At 43.7% G+C, this 25,340-nt stretch overlaps 1 protein-coding gene and 1 long non-coding RNA gene across 2 annotated transcripts in view; both read left to right on the top strand.

Moving 5' to 3' along the window:
- Window positions 1-19,888, top strand: part of LOC311238026 (uncharacterized protein) — a gene marked incomplete at both ends in the record, with an annotated part of 44,115 nt that extends 24,227 nt beyond the window's left edge. Inside the window, 2 exons of the mRNA XM_084325993.1 lie at window positions 18,548-19,773; window positions 19,862-19,888. Coding sequence (XP_084182119.1) covers window positions 18,548-19,773; window positions 19,862-19,888 — 1,253 coding nt within the window. The remainder of the gene's footprint in view (window positions 1-18,547; window positions 19,774-19,861) is intronic.
- Window positions 19,889-19,955: 67 nt separating this feature from the next.
- Window positions 19,956-21,599, top strand: LOC311238301. Its single transcript, XR_014620351.1, has 3 exons — window positions 19,956-20,174; window positions 20,997-21,237; window positions 21,480-21,599. It is a non-coding gene; the product is annotated as an uncharacterized lncRNA (long non-coding RNA).
- The last annotated feature ends 3,741 nt before the right edge of the window (window positions 21,600-25,340 follow it).

Raw genomic sequence — 25,340 nt, 5'->3', positions numbered from 1 at the left:
CACAGACGTTTAACACTTTCATAGCCCAAGCTTAATCTTGATTTACAGCTTGAATGCCCACCATCCACTTCAATGTTAGCGTTAATAACGCCTAATCTATGTTTTAAATTATGGCTATGTGTCTAATCTGCCCGTTGCTTATCAATGACTCGTTTTCCAGTCAACATTGTCGAAGCGGATTGTTTTTTTATCGGTTCATTTTCGTTTTATAGCATTTTGAAAAGCCCTCGTTTTCAAGGAAAATATAAATATTCCATGATAATCGGCCTTTACTGGAATGTTCTAGAATACACAAAAACGTTGTAATTTTTCGGCCTATTTATGAATAGTTTTCAAATAAACGCTAGATTATCGATAGTATATGTATTGTGTACGTATGCACGCTATATAGGCGATCTGAAAAATCCATTCTCTGATTTCCTCAAAGCGATCGCCCACACACACACACACACACATAGGGCGAATGCTGAGATCTCAGCGAATACAACTCTGATTATCCCAATACTTGTAAAATAGATTCCTTACCTCAGATCAGATGTTCTCCAAAAAGATCATTCCAATTCCTGATCGCCATTCCAAAAATCGATCGCTTTTATTGATCCAACGCTACATACTGTACATATGTATTCCACGCTGTTCTGAGGGTCCACAATGAATCCGATCGGCTCGGGTTACATGCCTGAGAAGTAAAATGTGGATTCCGAATTTTGCTTTTTTCATCCATTTTCATTGAGTCCATTCCAAAAGGGTGCATTACCATCTGGGAGACGATAGGGGCGGTTTTTTCACATCTGAGCTCCTACAGGGGCTGCATACCAACGGGAGACTCGGTTGATGAAATATGAATTCAGATCGCTAATAAAAAAATAAAACAATAATAAACGTCGTGGGCATTCAGGCATTTGGCTGATAAAACGTGATATGACGTTTTGGGCATTGAAAGTGTTAAAGGAAAACTCCAACATTTTGGGAAATTAGCTTATTTAACATCTTCCCTGGAGTTAGACAAGAAGATACATACCATTTTTGTCTCTGTGCGTGCATTTAGCTTTGGGAACAGTCACTCCGTTAGCGTAGCTTAGCTTCATCACTGGAAGTGGGGGAGATCCGGAGCCTGACGTTCCCTTACACTGTATACAGTCACAAAATACAACTCCAAAACGTTCATGTAAACATGTTGTGACCTGTGTATTCACCACGTGGAGAAATAAAAAATAGCCCTAACTAGGGATGCACCGATATGAAAATTGGCCACCGATACCGATTGTTCAACTAACACTATCGGCCGATACCGATACCGATACCGATACCGATATTTGTATATTTGTATATAAGTATTTGTAATTTTTTTTTTTTTTTTTAATATATATATTTTTTTAATGAAACTACTGTATATTTGTATGTGTATGTTTGTATTTGTAGGCCTCTTTACTTACTTAAAAAAAGGAAACATCAAGAAATATGTTTATGGTATCACTATCTCTCTCCCAGTATCGTCTTGCGGCCTGCAGAGGGATACTATTTTCTCAACCAGAGCTTTCAACCAATGCAATGGAACCATTCTTGCGGCCTGCAGCGGGATACTATTCTCTCAACCAGAGCTTTCAACCAATGCAATGGAACCATTTTGATTGACAGTCGATTCGGCCAATTACGCCACACCGCTAGCACCCACCTCCTGCTGTCCTTACCACCAATCGGCAAGCGTTTATAAATGTTTCTACTTCCGGGCATGCCGCCATTGTTCTGTTTGCGAGAGCAGAAGAACACACTTAACGTAGCTACGTTAGCTGCCCGGCCCGGCGCCCGCCGACCGGCGCTCCACGCATGACCAAATGAGACATAATGATTTTACTGCAACAAATGTTATAATAAAACAAAGCCTTTCTATACATTTGTCTGGTTGAAAACTTTATTAACAGATTGCAGAATGTGTAGTTGGGTACGCAATGAGCAACGGAATGGAACCGAGCTATGAACGGACTAACGGAGTAATGCCTTGTTTACTGCTATCTTCGGGTAAATAATATGCTTGTTATTGAACGTGTAACACTTCATTTTAACAGCAGATACTTTCTTAAATGCCATCTTCCCGAGTTGACGGGGAGTTGTGTTATTAATAGCATTGAACAGCTAACCGAAAGCTAGCGTTAACTATTGTTAAAGGTTTAGCCATAACGTTACCTTGGCTAAAGTTGGGGCTATTCATAATGCAGCAATAATTGCTGCAGACCTGCAAGCAAAGTACAGCAAGTTGACAAAGGAGTATTCCAACGCAAATCACATTTTCACCAGTAACGTTGGTCTTGCATCTCCCGGTAGCTAATGAACGGACTCGGAGTAATGCCTTGCTGCTATGGGTAATAATAATATGCTGATGTTATTGTCCGTGTAACACTAACTATATAATGCTAATGCCACAAAACGAATGCCTTGTTAATCATAAGTACTAGTTACTTTGATGCAGTAGCTTGTGTGTGTGTGTGGGGGACGGCGGGCGTTGTGCAGGTAGGTAGGTCGCGAGTGAACTTTTTTTTTTTTGCCTTTTGACGCTACACAAATTGATGGGTATTTATCGGCGACTGCTATCGGCACATTTGAGCTTATCGGCCGATAGGCCGATAGCAGTCAACAAGGCACTTATCGGCCGATACCGATACCCGACCGATATATCGGTGCACCCCTAGCCCTAACCCTTCCATAATGTCCTTCTCAAGTATTGTCCAAAGCGGTTACACTTTGAATATCCAGCGATGCAGGCACGCACAATGTTGGCCATCATGGATCATAATGAGAACCACGAGACAAAGCGTGAACAGGCACAAACAGCAGCGGGTAAGTACTATACAGAAAAACACTCCTCTTACCCAGAGGTGTTTGAGTTTTCAGCCATAGAAATGTCTGTAGGGTTAGGGTAAGAGGAGTGTTTTTCTGTATAGTACTTACCCGCTGCTGTTTGTGCCTGTTCACGCTTTGTCTCGTGGTTCTCATTATGATCCATGATGGCCAACATTGTGCGTGCCTGCATCGCTGGATATTCAAAGTGTAACCGCTTTGGACAATACTTGAGAAGGACATTATGGAAGGGTTAGGGTTATTTTTTATTTCTCCACGTGGTGAATACACAGGTCACAACATGTTTACATGAACGTTTTGGAGTTGTATTTGGAGTGTATTTCGTGACTGTATACAGTGTAAGGGAACGTCAGGCTCCGGATCTCCCCCACTTCCAGTGATGAAGCTAAGCTACGCTAACGGAGCGACTGTTCCCAAAGCTAAATGCACGCACAGAGACAAAAAAGGTATGCATCTTCTTGTCTAACTTCAGGGAAGATGTTAAATAAGCTAATTTCCCAAAATGTTGGAGTTTTCCTTTAAGCGAGGGTCAAGACCTCGGTACAAGCTACATTATGAGCACTTCTGTAGGCTAACACTCTAACCAAGTTGTGGACTCGATGCCATGTTTCCAACGTAACAGAATACACACAACCCCCTCAGATAAAACGGTAAAATGTACCATTACAAGAAGAACACAGTCTTCTTCATGATGAGGGAAGACAAGTCTTTTGACCGAGTGCTAGCCACAGGCCTTGCCAAGCACACATATATATAGCGACCAGAACGATTTACAAGAAAACTGTCCTACTCACTCAAACAACACACAACCCCACAGCTAGGTGAGGGTTTATACACCGTATCCCCAATATATAACAGTGAATAAACGCACAGTTTGTAACAAAAAACAGTCCCCCACCAGGAGGGACCTTTTATTTAGTAACAAAATTATATGTTGGGGAGGGGAAGGGGACAGGGGTAAACAGGGGAGAGTCACTAGCGGCGCATGCAGCACGGTGCTTGCCCCCACGGGGAGCCGGCCCGGAGGGACGGTTCTGGGGCGCCTGGTCACGTCGATCCCTACTGTCACCTCCGGGCGTGGCGTGGCTGGCTGCGGCGGACGAGGCACTGCCTCCACTCCTGGCCTTCTTGGACGAAGGCCCAGCAGCGGCGGCGGTGGTGGCGGAGGCAACGGTCGCGGTCCTCTGCCGGCGTTGCTTTCGTCGGCCATCACCGGTGGCATCGGGTCGGGGGAAATGGGGTTGGAACACAGCGCGCTCCTCCTCCATCTCTCTGCAGCAGCCGTCATTGCTGCATGGCCGACCCGAAGAGCCCAGCATCGGAGAGGGGGGCCGTGAGCAGGGGAATCCTCTTCTGTTCCGGCACCCTTGCCTGCTCCAGCCAAAGGTGGCGCTCGGACAGAGTGGCCATGGCGCGCCCCTTCCCGGCGGCTATCGCCTGCAGCTGGGTAAGGTGCAGGATGGCTCCAGCCGCCTGGGCGTGAAGGTACTGTTGATGGTCGTCCAATACCGACCCGCCCGCCATCATCCCCGTCATGTAGCGCGTTAGCTGTGCGATGTTAGACGTCGCTGCTAGGCTCTGAGTCGCAGCGATGTACGCCTGGTCACTCCAGTTAGCCATCTGCCTAGCCGATTTCCCTTGGGGAACCGGCTTCCGCAACGGCTCCCACACCACTTCGGGACAAAGAATGGATGTCATCGGGCTATCAAGCCGAGGCACCCCGTCCTTAAGTCCCTGGACCAAACCCGCCACCCGCATGACTGGCACGGAGGCGGGGGTAAGGCCAGTGATGCGGCCAGAGATTACCTGTCCCCGTTTCACGTAGGCCTCCATCGAAGGGAAGAATGGGCAGACAACGCCCATCTCTCTCACAGGACGACGTTGCCAGAGATTACCTATCATGTCATCAGGAACAGGTGCAGGCAGAGGCTGCGGCAACGCCACGCCATTAGCGGCTGTGGCGGCCGCCATGAGCTTGGGGAACAAGGCAAGCAACTCCGTACGGGAGGCTGCCATGTCGGGCGCCACCATCCGACGCGGCAGATAGCTGGGCATCTTGTCTCAGGGTCGGAGGTTCTAACCCAACACCGGAGAACAAGGGACCCCAAGGAGATGCAACACTCCCTGCCACACCCCGAGGGGGAGAATGATACGAATCCATTGGGGCATCAAACAAGAGCACTCTCGCCCCCTCCATGTGATCCTCAGTTTCCATCGGAAACGGAGACAGGGCAAGAGCACTCTAGTTCGGCTCCAGCAGAACCCCAAAGCCAGGCCGTTCGCCCCTGCAGCTCGTCGCCCTACGACGGGAGCGAGCAGAGGCGATGAGCGTTCGAACCCCCCGAAGGTGCAGACATTATGACTTAGCTTTTCTCGTAAATTGGCGAGAGAGAGAAAAAATAAGATACAATGTCCACGCAGCTCCTTTCCAACAACTATTTCGCCACTAAACTCAAGTGGTGTATACAGACACTTGTTGGTGGTGGAAAGGGAAGGAGCTGTTGGTATGGCCACATCCCCGCTTATGTAGAGGAGCGGATGGGGGTGTGGCCAGGCGGATGGGTGTGTACATGTGAAGACATTTATTCAGTATTAGACTGGATATGGGATATGTTCCACTACGAGCTATTACGATATATAACTGATGCCGCAGCATGCCTATACATTACATCACCATATTCCAAAACTGATGAGAACAACAATTATTTTATCAAGATTATCCACATGGAACTTAAATGTACATTTCTCGTCGAGCCACAGGCCAAGATATTTATACTCTGTGACTCTCTCTATACAAGAGCCACTGACAGTAGATACATGCACATTATCAAAGTCAATATTTCTGGCTCTTGAAAACAACATAAATATTGTGTTACTAGCATTAACACATTGTGTACCGGCCGGATATGACGAATTATTGTTTGTATGCCAGCACGTTAATCAATGGGAGGACGAGCACATTTGCGAGCGATTAAACTATATCTTAAATTATGGCTATGGGTCTAATATGCCCGTCGCTTATCAATGACTTGCTTGCAGTTAGAGCTGCCGCGATTACCGCATTACCGCGGTATCGCTGTTACATCACGGCCACCGCAGAGTAGGCTGAATACCGCGTCACCGCTGTTTTTTATAATAATAATAATAAATTACCCTCCCCTCGTTGGGCTTGCGGCTCTGCAGATATACCCTACTCCTCTATCGAGGTTCCAAGCGACCCTATTGGGTACCAGAAAAGTCACGTGAAACATTGCAGACCACTGATTGGTCAGAAGAGAGACGCGTCACACGTTGTAGCGTCATGCAGTGTGTTACCACCAATCGGCAAGCGCGTATTAGTTTTTTACGTCCTGAATGTCAGCTCATCACAACACGGCTAATAACGTTAGCTTTAACTCTCCGCCGGAGTGGACTACCATCGCTCCTCAGGAGTACTAAACGAGACATAATGATTTTACTGTCTGCAACGAATGTTATAATAAAAGCCCTTCGTTCTATACACTTGTCTGATTGAAAACTTTATTAACAGACCGCAGAATGGGACAACTCAGCACGCTCTGAGCAAAGAAAGGAACTGAGATATGAATAGAGTATTGCTTGCCTTGCTATGGTCCGGTAAATACGCTGATGTTATTGAACGTATAACTATATAATGGTAATGCCACAAAACGAATGCCTTTATTATAAAGTAGTAACTTTATAGTAATAATAATAAGAAAGGGTCGGGGGGGTTAGGGGTAACCACCCCTGCCCGCGACACCGAGTGAACTGCGCACGACCAGAGGGTAAACTTCGAATCCGTGTTTCACTTTCAATAACTAATGCGTGCTTGCCGAATCCCAAACAATATTCATGCTGCAAAGTCATCCTCTAAAGATAGACATTTAGACTAGAGGCAGGCTATATGCTATAAAGAGTAGACTACTACTACTAAAAAAAAAATGCATTCAAACTTTTTTTTAAATTTTTTGTGTGCGTGCGGTAATAACCGCGGCGGTAGGAAATATTTTGCAAATGTGTGCGGTAAGGAAAACATCAATACCGCGGCAGCTCTACTTGCAGTCAACATATACGAAACTGATTGTTTTTTCATCAGTACATTTCCCTTTTATACCGTTTTGAATACGAGTATAGTTTTGGAGATTTCTAGAAAAAAAAAAGATTCCACGATAATAGCCATTTACTGGAATACACAAAACACGTTGTCATTTTCCGGCTGATTTATGAATCGTTTTCAAATAAACGCTAGATTATCGAGAGTATTTCTGTTCTTATGCACGATACAAAAGCGGGCTGAAAAATCATTTATTTGTGCCGCGCTCAGCGCCTCACGCCACACACACACACACACACTGGGCTTGACATTAACTTTTTGGCTCACTAGCCACTGTGGCTAGTGGTTTTCCAAAGTCACTAGCCACTCAGCATTTTCACCAGCCAAAAATCCCCACACACGCCGATCACAACCCTGTGATTATTAAAATGATGTGAAAATGGGCTCCCAACTTTTTTCACCACCGTGATGAATGAGAGAGAGAGAGAGAGAGAGAGAGAGAGAGACTAAGAAGAAACTAAGAAGATCCTTGACTAGGTACAGACTCAGCGAGCACAGCCTAGCCATTGAGAAAGGTCGCCACAGGCAGACCAGGACCCTCATTTATCAACGTGACTTACGCACAGATATGTGCGTAACCCGTGCGTACGATCATTTCTAAGCAAAGTGTGGGATTTATCAATTTGAGCTTGTGCTTGACTTTGTGCGTTTATTTAAGCACAGGTCGGACCATGCATAGTTGGCGCCCGGTGGTAGAATATTTTTACAACGCGGAAATAAGCACTGACTGCGCTCCGCGTAACTCAACTCGTTATTATTTTGCGCATATATTGCAGAAATACGGGAACGTTTTGATTATATTTAAAAGGCTTTGCCATTGTTAAACGTAATAAGTGGAACCCCCGAAGCTGTAAGCAGAATACAAGTCATATGAACACCCACGATATAAACGCATTGCAACGAGAACAGACAGAGGTTATTTGTTGAGTGTATGTGTATACAAAACCCTTGCAATAAATGTGTCTTAAATGAATGAAAAGCATACATGCTCTGGACACGGAGCATATATCGTGTGGGTGATATCATGACTTGTATTCTGTGTCAAAGCCTAAATCAAAACGTCCCCGTATTTCTGCAATCTATGCGCAAAATAATAACGAGTTGAGTTCTAACAAAGAACGTATTACATGCTGGTAGGCTGATAGAGTAAACTATGATATGAATATGAATATGATATGATATAAAGGTATACTGGTCCGTCCGCGAGGATATCGAGGACTCGAGTTGGGGGACCCTGATGTAAACAAGACAAAAGTCTTTCTCTGGTCTACATCCCCTTAACAATTGTGTGTATTGAGCCGTACTGTATTGTACCCATTCTGCAATCTGTTAAATAAAGTTTTCATTCATTCATTCAGCCATTAAATGCAATTTGAGAATATAGGCTAAAGCGACGGCCTATAGCCTATACATATTATTTAATGTTTTCATAAGCGTAAAGATACAACAGCTAGATTAATGATCAAGTTAGTTTACTGTATGCAGGCTTCGCAGGGCTGTGTGTTATTATATGCGCAAGTTACTGTTGCATAATGTAGGCTATGGGCTGGCTGCTATTATATGTACTTCATATAGGCTGCCTAATACCAACAACAAAATAGATTGTATCATATGCCTCTACACACATTATATTATACACATCATATTATATCTTGGTTCGGCAGCGCCTCTGTGAACAATCTCTCAGAGTTTGCTCCATCAGTAATCAGTAATGTGAACGGGATTCCACTTGGTCAATGTACAGATAATCTGCAATGCGCATTTTGGCTGATAATGTGCCGGTGGCCGGAGTCTCCTTCATATTCACTTAAATGCAGATCATAGTTATCCACTGAAGCCATATGACTCTGACCAGAACGGGCTCATGACGAGCGCACATAATAGGCATTAGAGCGCAGAGTTGTCTGTGAACTTGGCAACTTCATTGGATTTATTTATTCTCTAAAAATATCTATAATCATACGATTAAATATTGTTTAAAATAAAACGCTAAATACTATTATTCTGTGCGTCATGTTTCCAAATAAGATTGTTCACAACGGGAAATGCTGTATACGTTAAATTTGTTGGTTGGACCTCGGTGATCAATCTCGCTCTCAGTGAAGTCTCTCAGAGTTCGCTCGGGTTAGTCCACTTTTCCACATTTCATGGGGGTGTTCCATTACCGTATATGGTTAATCGGGGTGGTTCTGGTATGCAAATACTTAAAACAGTGCACGAGCTCAAACGTAGGATCAAAGTCATATTTATCAAGACGGGTGTGCGTAGGACCTGTGTACGCACGTGTGATAAGTCCAGTTTTTTTTGTGCGTGCACACATTCTAAATTCTGTGCTTACGTATGAAAATAGAATACTTTCTGAGAAAAATTGATAAATGAGGGCCCTGGCTCCCAAGAGAAGACAGATTGTGCATCCACTGCACACAAGATGAGGTGGAAACCGAGCTACACTTCTTAACAACCTGCCCACTATACCAAGACATCAGATACATATACTTCAACCTGCCCACTATACCAAGACATCAGAGACTTATACTTCAACCTGCCCACTATACCAAGACATCAGAGACATATACTTCAACCTGCCCACTATACCAAGACATCAGAGACATATACTTCAACCTGCCCACTATACCAAGACATCAGAGACATATACTTAAACCTGTCCACTAGGGCTGGGCGATAAAACGATAACGATAACTATCGCGATAAATGATTTCCTCGAAATAAACATGAAACGTGGTCGCAAAGTTTCGATATATCGATTTTCCAAGCTTGGCTCCGTTCAGCCTCGGCTCAGCACACTCACTAACAACAACCAACGTTACGTGATGACGTGCTTACGCACAACAGCTAACAACCAATCAGTGAAGGAGATGGCCGAGAGCGAAGTAGACCCGGAAGGAGACCCAGAGGTAGGAATCACTCAACAACAAGGCTTGCTAGGCTAATTAGCTTGCACGGCGATGTTTTATATATTTACGTGCCGAATATGTGTGTGGCGTGAATTCTGAGGCCACGTTTATAGTAGTGGGGGTATACAGTGGACGTCGTTTCAATATATTGTGGCGGAAGAGAGTATTTTAGTGTCATATTTAGCACATTGTCATGGAATACACCGCTTAGATACAACAGGCTGGCTAGGATAACTAGCTTGCACGGCACTGTTTTATATATTTACGTGCCGAGTATGTGTGTGTTTTGAATTCTGAGGCCACGTTTATAGTAGTGTGGGGTATACACAGGGTGTCCGCGGATCCTTAAAAAGTCTTAAAAAGTCTTAAATTGGTTTATCAATAATTAAGGCCTTAGTTTGTCTTAAAATGTCTTAAATCCATTTTCAGAGGTCTTAAAAATGCCATAGAAAGGAAAGATAAAATGCCATGTCATGTTTTATTATGAAATCTGGGGATGTACGGTTAACGGGAGATAAAGTCGGGAGTTTTTATTGACCGCGTTGTAGCATCACGCAGACCGGAATGGGGCGGAACCAACACGGGTCCTTATGTTGGCCGGGAACAATTTCAGTGGAGTCTAGCTAACGTTAGCAAGGCGAAGCGGAAGCGATAACGTTACGTTTAGTTTAGCATTTGCACTCGTTAATATGGGAAAGTGCCAATTTAACGAGAACTGGCTCGACAATCCACTGTTTGCGCCATGGTTGGTCCCAGTCAAAGACCATTACGAGGCCTGCTGCAACAACAAAAAAAGAGCAGTCGAGTCGCACATGCTGAGCAGCGCTAAGCGTACCTCTGCAAAAACGGCGCCTGCAAACTACTATTTCGAATTTCTTTTCGGCCCCGCCATCTCAGGTAGGACTATAACATCTGCACCAACAGAAGTCTGGATAACATGCGGCTCCACGCCAACACTTGAAGCTGAGGTCTTAACTTGAAAATAATCTATTCACGGATGTAAACAAGGACACGTTTGTGTTTATGTTCGATGAGAGTCACCCACTATGTATTTTTTCCTCCCACCCACCCCCTCCTAATGTACAGTATCCTCCCATCATATGTATGTTAGGATCTATGGGTAACAGTACTGTATATTTGCATATCTTATATGTCACAAATGTAACAGTACTATATACCTGTATGTCCCTATGCCATAAATGTCATGTATGTTGAGTGTCATAAATGTCACTATGAATTGAAAATGGGGGACCCTGATGTAAACAAGACTAAAGTCTTTCTCTGGTCTGCATCATCTTAACAATTGTGTGTATTGAGCCGTACTGTATTGTACCCATTCTGCAATCTGTTAAACAAAGTTTTCATTCATTCAACCAAACCACAAAAACAAAACGACTGGATGAATAAATGAAAAACTTTATTAACAGATAACAGATCAATACACACAATTGTTAAGGGGATGCAGACCAGAGAGACTTTCGTCTTGTTTACATCAGGGTCCCCCATTTTCAATTCATAGTAACTGTACTGTTACATTTGTGACATATGCAAATATACAGTACTGTTACCCAGAGATCCTAACAGAAAATATATACATATGATGGGGAGGAGACTGTACATTGGGGGGGGGGGGGGGGGCGTTGGACATTTACGGTGCCCAGTTTCTAATTGCAGCCTCCCGTAAGGTGCTCTTTAAGAGCGGTTTTGAATGTGGGCAGGGGTAAAGTGGGTTTTAGGAGTGAGGTTAAGCAGTAGTCTGACCAGTTTGTTTTGTGATGTTTGTAATCTTGTTTTTAGGGCCTTTGAGGTGCTTTGGTACCATGAGGTGCAAGCATAGTCGTAGTACCCTTGAATGAGTGCTCCTGTTAGAGTCTTCAGGGTATTCTTGTTTACCAGAGAGGAGATCCGGCACAAGAATCTAGTTTGTTGGTTGACTTTTTTGATACCCTGGGGAGGGTGGTAATAGTTATGTGTTCTGACAGGTATCAGTCCTATGGTGATAATCATGTGTTCTTACAGGTATCAGTCCTATGGTAGTATGTGTTCTGACGGAAATGTGGCTGTTGCACTTGCTGCTTGGCCCCTGGTATATTTTGTATAGCTATATTTGCTATTTATGTTTGGTCACCCCTTTGTTGAAATTCATCCAATCCAGTTACTCCTTTAAGTTCAAGATTTTTAAGTTTCCAAGTTATTTTTTAATAAACATCTTTGGACCAACGTGTCCCTAAACTTAAACTAATTGGTGTCGTTGCATGATTTTTGCCATTTTGTTATTGTGAAATTGGTATTAAATTTAATTCTGAGTGGCATTAAAAAAGTCTTAAAAAGCCTTAAATCTGACTGGGCTAAACCTGCAGATACCCTGATACAGTTCGTTTCAATATATTGTGGCGGAAGAGAGTATTTTAGTGTCATATTTATTGTCATGAGATACTCCGCTTGTCGGCTAACTGCTAACGTTACTTGAGACATTCGCAGCAGCATAAGAAGTTAATTAAACTTGACAGACATTATATCGACGATAATTATCGATATCGAATTATATGAAAATAATTGTATAATTTTATCGCGATAACGTTTTTGGTCATATCGCCCAGCCCTACTGTCCACTATACCAAGACATCAGAGACATATACTTCAACCTGCCCACTATACCAAGACATCAGAGACATATACTTCAACCTGTCCACTATACCAAGACATCAGAGACATACTTCCCACAAATTGCAAACACCCAAAGAGACTTTGAAAGCATGGACAATAACTCAAAACTCCCATACCTACTGGGAGAAATACAAGAATGTGCAAACACAGCAGCAAGATTTGTGAGCTGCTTTGACAAGAAAAGGACATCCAACAGAATACAACCACCATAAAGACTGTCAACCATACAAGAAATTCCTTCTGTAATGTACTGATTTCTTTTGTTTTCTCTGTTTGATTGTTTTGTTTGGCCTTGGCAATCTAAATGTATGTTTCCCATGTCAATAAAGCCCATTTTAATTTAATTGAGAAATGAGAGAGAGAGAGGGGGGGGGGGTAAAGCATTCCCGGTAACTGGAGAAAGGTATTCCCGTAACCGAGAATACCTTGAGGTACCAGGAATACCATGCATAGGTATTCCTGGTTACCTAAATAGGTATTCACGGTAACTTTAGATATTGATATGTATTCCGGTTACTTGTGAAAAGGAGAGGTTACCAGGAATACCATTACCATATAGGTATTCACAGTAACTTATGTATTCCGGTAATTAATTAATTAAATTTAGGCAATCATATTATCAGGGGTAGGCTAGCATATAGAATAGAATGTATTTTGTCATTGCACGTCATATACAACTAAATTACAAAGGAGCTCAACACATGACTGTAGTATAACACGACACTGTAACACGTAACAGGACTGATAAAGTGGCATATTGATCACAGTTCATAGTGCATATGAGGTCGACATAAATAGACATATAATCACATTCCAGATGAAGTGAAGTACATGGTGTATATGAGGGGGACAGTTCAATGATCAGTCATTCAGCAGTCTGACTTCTGTCTTATGATGTACGTCATAGAGAAGTAGACTAACGTAGAAACAACTTTTCAAAGCATATTATATTATAAAGCAAAACACATACACAAAAGATGAATTATAGGCGATGTATTGGGGTTTTCCTTGTGTTATGTATGTTTTCAAACATGAGAGACCCTTATCCATGTGACACATTGTGTCCCTAGCTTGAATCCCAGCAGCAGCTGAGAACAAGTTGTAATTTACTCATTTTCATGAAGCCTACATCAGTAAAGACATTATTGACTGATTCAACTAGGACCTTTCTAGTGAATGCATGAAACCACTAGGGGTGGGACAATACATCGATCCAGATCGATATATCGATCTATTATCAATAATCAAATAGGATCGACGCAACGTAAAAAGATCGATTCATATTGCGATACTCTTATTTTGAAAATCCCCGCGAGTCATATCCGCCGGCGCCCAGTATTGTGAAACTCCGTGTAGACATTACAGCAGTGTTTGCGTCTGCTGTAAAGCACTACAGAGCGTCTATTTTGCTAGCCGATATAAGTCTGTGCAGTTTTTTCCCCGCAACGGGTCAAATGCATATAACAGGCGTTGCATCGTCGCCATTCCTTTATGCCAACGTCGCGTTAAATATCTAAATGAACGTCGCGTTGGCTGCTTAAAAGCTAAGCAGCTAACCGTGAGAGAGAACAGGAGAGGAGAGAGGGGACTTGGAAGGAGGAGGGGTGGGGGACTGTGTGTGTGTGTGTCTGTGTGTGTCTGTGTGTGTTAAAGCTCAATATATAAAAACAAAAGTGAACAGGAGGTCTATTTGTATTAAAAACAATAGATTGTTTTTCATTTAAATGTCTGGAAGAGCTCAAAAATAAATACATCAATTGATATTTCCGTAGCCTTTTTTTAGTTGATCTAAATGTGACTGATTGTGTTAAATGGGCACATAATATCGCCTCATATCGATCGCAGGCACCTGAATTGAATCGTATCGTATCGTGGCAGACTTTGTGATATCGGCAAATATCGTATCGTTGTCCAAAGAATCGATATCGTATCGTATCGTGATTAAACTGATGATTCCCACCCCTAGAAACCACCAGGCATCCCTGTTTATTAACATGAACAGGGTCATACATTCACTGTCAACTAGCTACCACCGTGATTCTGCATGGTCCTGGCAGGTATGGTATGGCATGGCCATTTAAACGTTTGAGAGGGCCTTTGCCATGCTGGCTGTGATGGTTTGTTATGATTTTGTAACAATCAATACCATCAGAGAAACAGACATGCCAAGGGTCTCTGGCACCATCTACTTTGCTCAACCACCATTGCATGAACATCTTCTTTCATCCATTTAATTTCCTGCTCAACCATTTGGTAGAGCACATTTTGAGTGACTATTTCTCATTGAAAGAAGTTTTGATTTTACCTATTTGAGCCATCTCTACCAAGCATGCTATGCAAAAAACAGCCACTGGGTGTCTCCTACAAGGAAGTTGCAAAACAGAGAGAACAAGAAAATTCAGCTCTGACTTAGCTAGAACTATTTTCATCTGAGTTTCCCAAGGTAAGATATAATCTTCGACATATTATATCATCTAAGACTTTACTTAACATATTAATGCAACCAAAAAACGTTTTATAATGGTGAAATAATTTTTCTAAAACATGCTGAGCTGTCGATCTATGGTACAGCAAGCTAGCTAGCTATGGGATTTTAGCTACAGTAGGCTACATACAGTAGCTAGCTAGACGTTTTGCTCATCTCATTATGTTCATAACATTGTTCTTTTTATGTTACATTTGTGTTATTACACTGAAATGGGTATGATTTTTTTGTATCTGATGTGGGAATATAGGCCCAAGTATAATGAGAGTTATTATTATTATTAATTGAACACATAATGCTCATATTTACCAACAAACTAGTCCAAGCTGATTGATTGATTGATTGAAAAGTTTATTAACAGATTGCAGAATGGGTACAGTACAGTACATCTCAATACATACAATTGTTAAGGGGATGCAGACCAGAGAAAGACTTTCGTCTTGTTTCCACCAGGGTCCCCCATTTTCAATTCATCATAACATATATGACATACATGACATACAGATAGACAGTACTGCTACATCTATACATTTATGACATATCAGATTTGCAAATACAGTACTGTTTGTGATACAAAAGTGTCCAGAAAAGGAGTGTATATACATTTGGCGTAGAAACTGTACATTAGCTATGGCTGGCGCGTGTTACCTATCCAAGTGTGCCATCCCGCCGTGGACATTTATTATAACAAATTACCCCCAAACATATTAAGAAATCAATTCAGGCAGAGCTATATTCACTGTTTTACACCAACACAGGTCTGTAAAGGCCTAACAAAAATAATAGTTGGTTTCAGGTTGGTTGTCAGTTTGGCCATGGGTAGGTAGGGAATTTATTTTATTTTATTTTTTTATTTTATTCTTTCCCACGGCGACTATGGATAGGGAATTTCTTTATTTAATTAAAATGTTCACAACAACATGGATGCATGTACTCTGCCAGCATGTTTAATATCCATAATACTAAATGTTTGACTAAGATTTCTATGAAACTTTATTCTTAAATTTTTTTTTTTTTTTTTTTTTTTTTTTTTTTTTAATATATAATTTTTTTTTAAAAACTCATAAAATATATTGGGTCGCACCTACATCGGCAGGGTCGGTCGGCAACCTGAAACCAACCATTATTTTTGTTAGGCCAAATGGCCACGCAGCCCTGAGACTCCTACCTCAATGTGCTTACATCAGCGCTTACCTAGACCTATGTGCGCTCCCATAACCTTTGAAAGACACAGTAGGACACAGTAGGACCACTACTGTTCCTAATTTATGCAAATGACATGTCGTCAGCTTGTGACTGCAACTTGTTCCTGTTTGCGGACGACTCAGCCCTGCTGGTCTCTGACAAGAACAAGTTACAGGTTGAAAAAACCCTCAGCTCGGAACTAGGCAAAATCTGCATATGGCTCGCCGACAACAAACTATCATTACACATGGGCAAAACAGAGTCCATTCTCTTCGGTTCAAATAACAAACTCAGCAAGACCGACGGCTTCTCAGTTACAGTGGGTGACAATATTGTCACAAGGAAAGATGAAATTACCTACCTGGGTTCCATCCTAGAGGCTAATCTTTCCTGTGACAAAATGGCATCCAATGTAATAAAAGAAAGTCAACCAACAAACTCGATTCTTGTACCGGATCTCCTCTCTGGTAAACAAGAATACCCTGAAGACTCTGGCAGGAGCACTCATTCAAGGGTACTACGACTATGCTTGCACCTCATGGTACCAAAGCACCTCAAAGGCACTAAAAACCAAATTACAAACATCTCAAAACAAACTAGTCAGACTACTGCTTGACCTGACTCCTAGAACCCACCTCACGCCTGCACACTTTGCCAACCTAGGATGGCTTAGAGTAGACGACAGAGTACAGCAACTTGCAATGGGCCTGGTCTACAAGATACACTACACGACCAAGGTACCCATGTACATGTCAAAATACTTCCCAAAGGTCAGTGAATACCACGATCACAACACCAGAAGGGAGCTCCACAAATCATGTAAAACCCAGATTCGGCTCAAACAAGGGACTAAACACGTTTCGCAATTATGCCACATCAATGTGGAACGCCCTACCCAAAGCTGTAAAGGAATGTGAATCACTACCCACCTTCAAAAACACTCTCAAAGAACACCTACGGGAGACTGCAATTCGAAACTGGCCCCTACAAATGTCCTAACCCAGTTGTACAATAAAGACCAAGCATGGCTTTGTCAGTATTCCAATGTACAGTGCCCCCCCCCTACCCAACCCCCCCCCCCACCTCCAATGTACAGCCCCACCCAACCCCACCTACCCAACCTCCTCCAATGTACAGTTTCTATGTCAAATGTATGTCAGTATTCCAATGTACAGTGCCCCCCCCCCTACCCAACCCCCCCCCCCACCTCCAATGTACCGCCCCACCCCACCTACCCAACCTCCTCCAATGCACAGTTTCTATGTCAAATGTATATACACTCTTTTTCTGGATTTTTTTAGTATCACAAACGGTACTGTATTTGCAAATCTGGTATGTCATAAATGTAGAGATGTAGCAGTTAGGGATGGGTACAGAATTTGGTACTTTTGAGGTACCGAACCGAAACACGTCGGTACTACCGAGTATCGAATCAAGTGAGAAACCGATAAAAAAAAATTTTTTTTATTAATTTTTTTTTTTCCTTTTTTTTTTTTTCCTTTTTTCCTTTTTTCTTTTCATGTCAACGTTCACACGCACAATATATGCTTACCTAGGATTTGACTTGATTCAACAACAAAGCAGTCGGAGCAATGACAAGCCGAAAACTGTCGAAATTGTAGTTATTTGAAGTTTGGATTTTTTTTTATGACTGAGGTAGGTAAATTAAATTTCTTGAGACTAAAGTACCGAAAAAAGGTACCGTTGGGTACCGGTATCGATTCACAGGTACCGGTACCGGTATCGGTTCAAATGTGAAAGGTACCCATCCCTAGTAGCAGTACTGTCTATCTGTATGTCGTGTGTGTCATATGATGAATTGAAAATGGGGGACCCTGATGGAAACAAGATGAAAGTCTTTCTCAGGTCTGCATCCTCTTAACAATTGTATGTATTGAGCTGTACTGTACTGTACCCATTCTACAATCTGTTAATAAACTTTTCAATCAATCAATCAATGTCTTACAGGGGGAAATATTAATATAGGCCCGTTCTTTAATCTATCCTAGTTTACATACACATGATCTGTCTACACCAGGGACAAGAGTGTAGTACCACTGAGTTATGACTCAAACCATAGTAGAATTTTATTAAAAGAATTACAGATATATGACACAGCATCCTGCATATTTAGTTATGTTCTATGATAGCCAGCAATGGAAGTCAAATATATTATTTGCACTATGATAACCTTGATAAAAAGGTTGGAAGGACCTGGTTGAAGGACCTGGAAATCAGTGTTTATGCAAATTGCCTGTTGTAATACATTTATTATGAATTAATTAATACATTGATTAATTAATCAATGTACTTTGCTCTCCACAGAAATCATGGAGGATCATTCCAGCTCAGAACTAGAAAGCATGGCATGGAGTGACGACTTGTTTGACCCCAAGTCGTGCAGTTGGGATTCAAGCGAGTCTGAGGTGGACCTGGTGGAAGAAGAGGAGAGAGAGGCGAGAGAAGAGGAGGAAGAGGAGAGAGAAGAAGAGGGAGAGGAGGAGAGAGAGGATGGAGAAGAGGAAGGAGAGAGAGAAGAGGGAGACAAGGAGGAAGAAGAGGAGGAGGAGCAGGAGAAAGTTCAAGCTAAATGCCAGCAAATAAAAAGGAAAGTGTCAGCTGCACAGGTAGCAGAAGAATTAGGAAACAAAAAAAAAGTGAAGACTGAAAGAGAAAGACCAAAAAAGAAATGCCCAGTAGAAGGCTGCTATGCAGAGATAGTTCATGTGCCACGCCATCTGTGCCAAGCTCATAAATGGTCAAAAGAGGCAGCTGCCAAATCCACAGACCAATTTGGGCGGAGGTCTGTCAAGGCCAGGGTGACCAAGCCTAAATGGAAAGACTTCCATAGGGTACATCCCTGCCCGGTTAAAGGCTGTAAGAAGGAAGTTAAACAACTGCCACAACATTTGATGAAGGCCCATAAGATCAAGAGAGGTTCACAAGAGTACCTACAGCTACCAAAGATAGCCCGTAAGCAGCAGTACCATAGTAAGATCAACCTGGGGCAGTTCGAGGACTGGTTGGCCTCGCCATACGGGGGGCTGAAGGATAAAAAAAGCGTCAAACGGATCAAAAGGCAGTTTCAACAGGTGGTGGAGGAAGTTGATCCGGTGAATGGACGACCTGAAACTGTGCTGGACATAGGTCTGCTGCAGATGAAGTTCATCGGGACTTACGTGAAGGAGAAGAAATTCCAGCCAGCCACGATCAAGTCCTACCTGTCTAGTATCCGGCACTGGCTGCAATACCACTTATATAGCAATGGCCCCGATGCAGAAAATACCAGGAAATGCTTTGAAGCGGTAGGCAGGTGGATATCGGCCTACAGGAAGGAGTCGAACAAAAGAGTCCTGGAGAAAAGGAGCGACGACATTGAGAAGCTCATCACACCCGATATGGTCGAGAGGTTCCTGACGAGCGAGGCTTCAAAGGAGGCTGAAAGACTATTGGAACAACTACCGGCAACACCTCTCCTTCAACACGCGTTTGTGCTGATGCGCGACTTCCTGATGACCCGTCTGGTGATCGACAATGCCAGCAGGGCTTGTGTAATGACAACAATGTTGGTGGAGGAGGTGAACAAGGCCAGGCTACTGGAAGGATCCTTCATCATATCAGTGAAGAAGCACAAAACAGCGTGGCATAGTGGCCCAGCAAAGGTGATAGCCAGTCCAAAATTGTACAGCCAACTGTCGAGCTATATTGCTCACTGCCGGCCAACAAACGATGGCAATGTGTTCCTTTCCTGGAGCAGCAAGGCGCTGGAGTCCAGCCAGGTTTGCCATGCTATCCAGGCTGCCTGGAGTAAGGCTGGGATCTCCACAACCATCACCACGACGCTGATGAGGAAGAGTGCTGTCACACAAGTCCATGAAAAAGTGCCCATGATGAAGGGTCAGCTAGCTGACTTAATGGTGCACCGCGTTGAGACGGCATCAAAAACATACCGGTAATGCACGTTATTGGAAGTTATTACAGGTTATAGTTTTCTGGCTTTATCTGTTTTTTTTTTTATATTTAAAGGATAAGTTCAGCAAATAACACTTGAAGCCCCATTTGTAGAGTCCCATGCATGTTTCTATGATGTACAGGTCAGATTTTTTGGGGGACCACCACTCCAGACTTCTTTTAGAGTGTTGCGCAACAGCTGATTTTAGCTAATTGCTTCAACATCCGTATGCCGATTAGCCCACCGTTGACAGGAGAGCATCCTGGGCTTGGTAAGATCACATCATGCCATTCCTGAGTCTGAAATGCATGTTTATCCTATTTTAATTAATTAGTGGTCGTCCTAAATACATTTTGACCTGTACATCATAGAAACGTGTGTGGGACTCTACAAATGGGGCTTCAAGTGTTATTCGCTGAACTTATCCTTTAATAAGTGGGGCGGCTATGGCTCAGAGGTAGAGCGGGTCGTCCAATGATCGAAGGGTTGGTGGTTTGAATCCCGCTCAAGCCCATGTCCCTCCAATTGCCATTGTGTCCCTGGGCAAGACACTTAACCCACATTGCCTCATATGAATGTGTATGCATGTGAATGAATGTTGGTGGTGGTCGGAGGGGCCGTAGAGGATGATTGTTCGCCACGCTTCCGTCAGTCTGCCTCAGGGCAGCTCTGGCTACAATTGTAGCTTACCACCACCGGTATGACTGTATGAATGAATAATGGACTCTGTGAAGCGCTCTGGGTGTCATGAAGAGCGCTATATAAATCCAAGCCATTATTATTATTATTATTAATGGTCCTCTGTGATGATTTTCCAAACAGATTGGCGGATCGGGACGTGAATTCAGTGTCTGCTCATGGGTTGCTGGCCGGCATCATGGAGTCAGAGATGGAGGATTTTCCAAACAGATTGGCGGATTGGGACGTAAATTCAGTGTCTGCTCATGGGGTGCTGGCCGGCATCATGGAGTCAGAGATGGAGGACCCATCTCTACAAACACCTTCTACAAGTGGGTACACCAGTACCAGGGGGGGGAAGATTTATTCCCCTGAGGAAATTAAAGTAAGTTTCTAAAGATGTTAACCATGTTATGCATGACTGAGCTAGGCTGAATTCTGACAACAGTACAATATATATAATATAATATAATAATATAAAGGTGGAAAGTGACACATTTTTTGATTCACTACTAGACACCTAGTCTAAGATGCGATACCCATATACCCAGTAAAAACGTAATGCAACATGCCAGCACTTTGTACTCACAAATACATACCCAAACTGCAAATGTTTTTCTATCAAAGGTCCTGACTTCATTGTGCCGCGGAATCATACTAAGTGGACCACTTGGGGAAGAGGTGGTCAAGAAGACGCTTTCCCAGACGGCTGCAGGGAGAGCACTGATGGACAAATTTGAATTGGCACAAATACATTCAAGGATTAAATATGAACGAAAATTGGAGAGGCGGATGGGAGAGAGGGAGGGAGGGAAGGAAGGGAGTGAAGTGAGGAAGGGAGGGTGGTAAGGAAGGAGGGAGAGAGAGGAAGGAGGGAGGGAGAGAGGAAGGGAGGGAGAGAGGGTGAGAGACTTCCACTGGGTTACAATCACCTGGAGGGAGGGAGGAAGGAAGCGAGGGATGACGTGTACCACGTATGCTTAGATAGGTAATTGTTATTGCCATGTAAGATTTCAAATAAAATTTCAAATATGAAGTTGTTTCTTTATTCAACCCAGAACACTGTTGGACCCTGTTGTAAAAGCCAAGAAAAAAAGTTTTATTTTTGACAATGCTCTCATTTGACTTTGTTTCTGATACAAACCAGTTTTGTTGACATATATGATAATTGTTTCATGACCACTGACTCAGGCATTCGCAGCATTAACCATGTATGCTTAGATAGGTATTTGTTATTGTTGTTGCCATGTTGTTACTCCCAATACTGTTCCTACTTCATATGAAGTTGTTTCTTTATTCAACCCATAGCAAACAGATGCCTTCTACACTGTAAAACAGATGTCTCTGTTATATAGTCGTACTGGCGAATCGCGTCTCGCTCTTTCGCCATACCGAGATATACCTCATCTCCAGTACCTACTGTACTACATGAACGAAAACAAAACACCCTTGCACTTGACCAGGCCCCGCCCCAGTGACCCCCTATAAGTCACCAGGCGTGGTCACACTCGCCCTTCCTCTTTTTTCGTTTTCCATCATGGACGTGCTTTGCACCCTCTGTAATTAGCTGTTGATGAAATGCAGAGAGAAATTGAACAATGCCGGAGATTTGCCAGCCCCTGGAATCTTCTCGGCATGTTCCAACGGCGCTTGTATGGGTTCTGCGGCCCTGCAGCTGGATGCATCTCGATGCATCTCCGCGTCGGGCCTGTCCTGGGGTTCCTCGTCTTGTTGACAGCGGATAGAGGGACGTCACGCGATCTGTAGCTATCGGGCTAACTCGCGTCCTGGTAGGATCTGCGCCAATAGGCATAACAATGCTGGTGTTGGTGATACTGTTTGAGTTGTCCCGGGAGACAACCGAGTTGTGTATTGGCGCAACGGGCAGGATATCTGGGTAAACGTTTTTGTTTTCCCGGTTATCCTGGAGCGTGCGGCTAACGCTATGCTATATCAGGGCTCCAGACTAACTTTTTTCACCACCGTCCCAGAACCGTCCCGAAATACAGTTTTAACCGTCCCAAAGTGAATGTAAACCGTCCCAATTTTTTTTTTATATATATAATATATCAACGTCAATTTGATCATATGGGGACATATTTTGTGCTGATAATGGCACAGAGGGTGAGACCAACTGTGTACCGTACCTTTTGATTATTGTAAGCACAAAGATAATAAGCAGCTATAACTAGAACCTGTCGATAATATACAGTTCCAATAATAATAATAATAATAATAGATCAAATTTATATAGCGCCTTTCATAGAACCCAAGGTCGCTTCACAATCGGGACAAAAAATAGGGCTAGGGAAATAGGGGGGAAAAAGGGGATGAGGGAAGGTTAGGGATAATGGATAATGGACCTAATCTAAACTAACTGATGGGGAAAAGCCTTGGTCAAGAGGTGTGTTTTTAGAGCAGTTTTGAAGGTGTCCAGGGTTGGGGCGTTGCGGATAACATTACACTTCTGTTATTTAAATGTGTCCTTACGTTAGAGTCAGGGGTTGTATTGTTGGATGCAGTTCCCTGTTGGTCAGTGTGTGTCTGTTCTCCATCTTCTTCTGCTGTGTTTATCCTCTTCAAATAGCGCAGCATATTTGCGGTGCTCTCTTCACTGAGAGGATGCCAGTATAGCGTTTATTTTTATAACATTCTGATATTTTCGCGGTTCTTGTATAGTGGTCTCGTGCGACTGTCAACTATAATAAATATGGGCTGTTTTAAATTGTGTGAATAGTTGTTGTGAGTGCTCGCACTATGTTTCAATATAATCCGTTTTACCATTCATTCATTATAAACACAGACGTAAGGTGTCCACCGCGCGTCCACCGTGCTTTTTTAAGCTCCGGCCAAAATGCATGGTGACGTGTTGACCAATTTCGGAGGGGGATCCCAATGATATATCAATAAAAACGTACCGTCAGTTCATGTCCAAGGGATTATGTTCACGCACACAGCAAGTATCACCAGTTCCTGGCATTTTTTAACCCCTTTCTTTTTCGATGTCGAGATAAATTTGGGGCTGCTGCAGCGCGACCTGTGGTTTGCTGATCAGAATGGTGGGCGGGAGCTTGATGCTGGATTAGCGTATCGCTGCGTTGGGACGGCGGAGATAGTCATTGGATTCGGCAAATCACGCAACGTTTAGACTTCAGTGTGTGAACCCCACATGATGTTGCCGTCTCTGTCAACTAAGTCGGCACGAGAGTGACACGCACCGCTTGACAGCAATATGTGTGCGCGCACTGACAGTCGGCTAATTGACATTTCCTGTGAAAAAAATAATCCTCTTCGTCCCGTTTGTGTCCCGGCAATGATTTCTGTTCGTCCCAAATCAATATTTGATCGTCCCCGGGACGACGGGACATCGTTAGTCTCGAGCCCTGTGCTATATGCTGGGTTACTGTTTCTGTTTTGATTCCCCGCTGAGGGATGTCTTTCTACAAGGTCTTCCCTCCTCTTAACCATTCATGCTGACGGTCAATCGGTGTTTACTGTTGGGAGTATTGCGGGGGCTTGTTTACCTGTTTCATGGGTGAATGGGCTGAGGTCTAGGGCTGGTGTGCTTTTTGTGAATATTATGAATGGTATGCAGGACTGGTTTTCTCTGGTCCGCATCCCCTTAACGTTTTGTGTATGGGCTAGCCCATTCTACAGTGTATTGGTGGTGTTTTTAGTTCATTTATTCATTAACCCCCTCATGGGTGCACACCACAGTGGAGGTTGCTGGTTGCAACCACCACTGGTGCTCCGTGTTTATGAAGCAGGTGGCATCAGTCCTTTGCCTCTGGCATGTTGAAACAGTGCTCCGCCTGGCCGACGCCATGAGGTGGGTCGGCCCGGCGGGTGGCTGGTGGGCTGTTAAGCCTGTACCGCCACGGATAGAATTAGCAGCGATTAGTAACTTTGTTCTCATTGCTGTTTTCTTCTGTCAAAAATGGTGTCTGGTGGCGGGGCCATGAGGGCCAGCCGACGTCGAAACATCGCGCGAGGTTGTTGACGTTATTAGCTTTGACCTAGCCGCAAGCTATAACCGCAGGGAGGGCTAGGATGCTGTCAACACTTGTTTACAGACATCTTGGTTGGATTAGTCTCCTTTTGAGGGGGTGAGAAGTTTAAAAGAATTTTTCCCTCCTCAGGGCTCCCCTCTCCGCAGAGGATCTTTGGTCTTCCGCTGGAGCGCGGGCGGTATTTGTCCTAGGCCCCACACCGCCTCACGCCGCGCAGCCAGAGGTGAGCACGGCCTCGCCAGCAGCTGTGGCGAGGCCCTCGACCAGCGGCCATGTTTCCCCCGCCTGAGGTACCCTGGGCTCAATGTCAACAGGTGTCCACAAGGCCGACAGCCTTGGCGGCCGAGCGATCGGCTACATTGGATGAGCACGCCCTAAAAAAACGTCGCCGTCCGCTCTCCGGTCACTCCCTTCCCCAACACCAGCGGAAAAGGGGCTCTGATTTGTTTCCTTTGGCTGCGGGCCGCGCGTCTTCAAC

This window comes from Notolepis coatsorum (assembly GCF_963971535.1).
Source record: "Notolepis coatsorum genome assembly, chromosome: 12".
Taxonomy (NCBI): Eukaryota; Metazoa; Chordata; class Actinopteri; order Aulopiformes; family Paralepididae; genus Notolepis; species Notolepis coatsorum.
The sequence above is the reverse complement of the archived record's forward strand: the minus strand, read 5'-3'. Positions and strand labels throughout refer to the sequence as shown.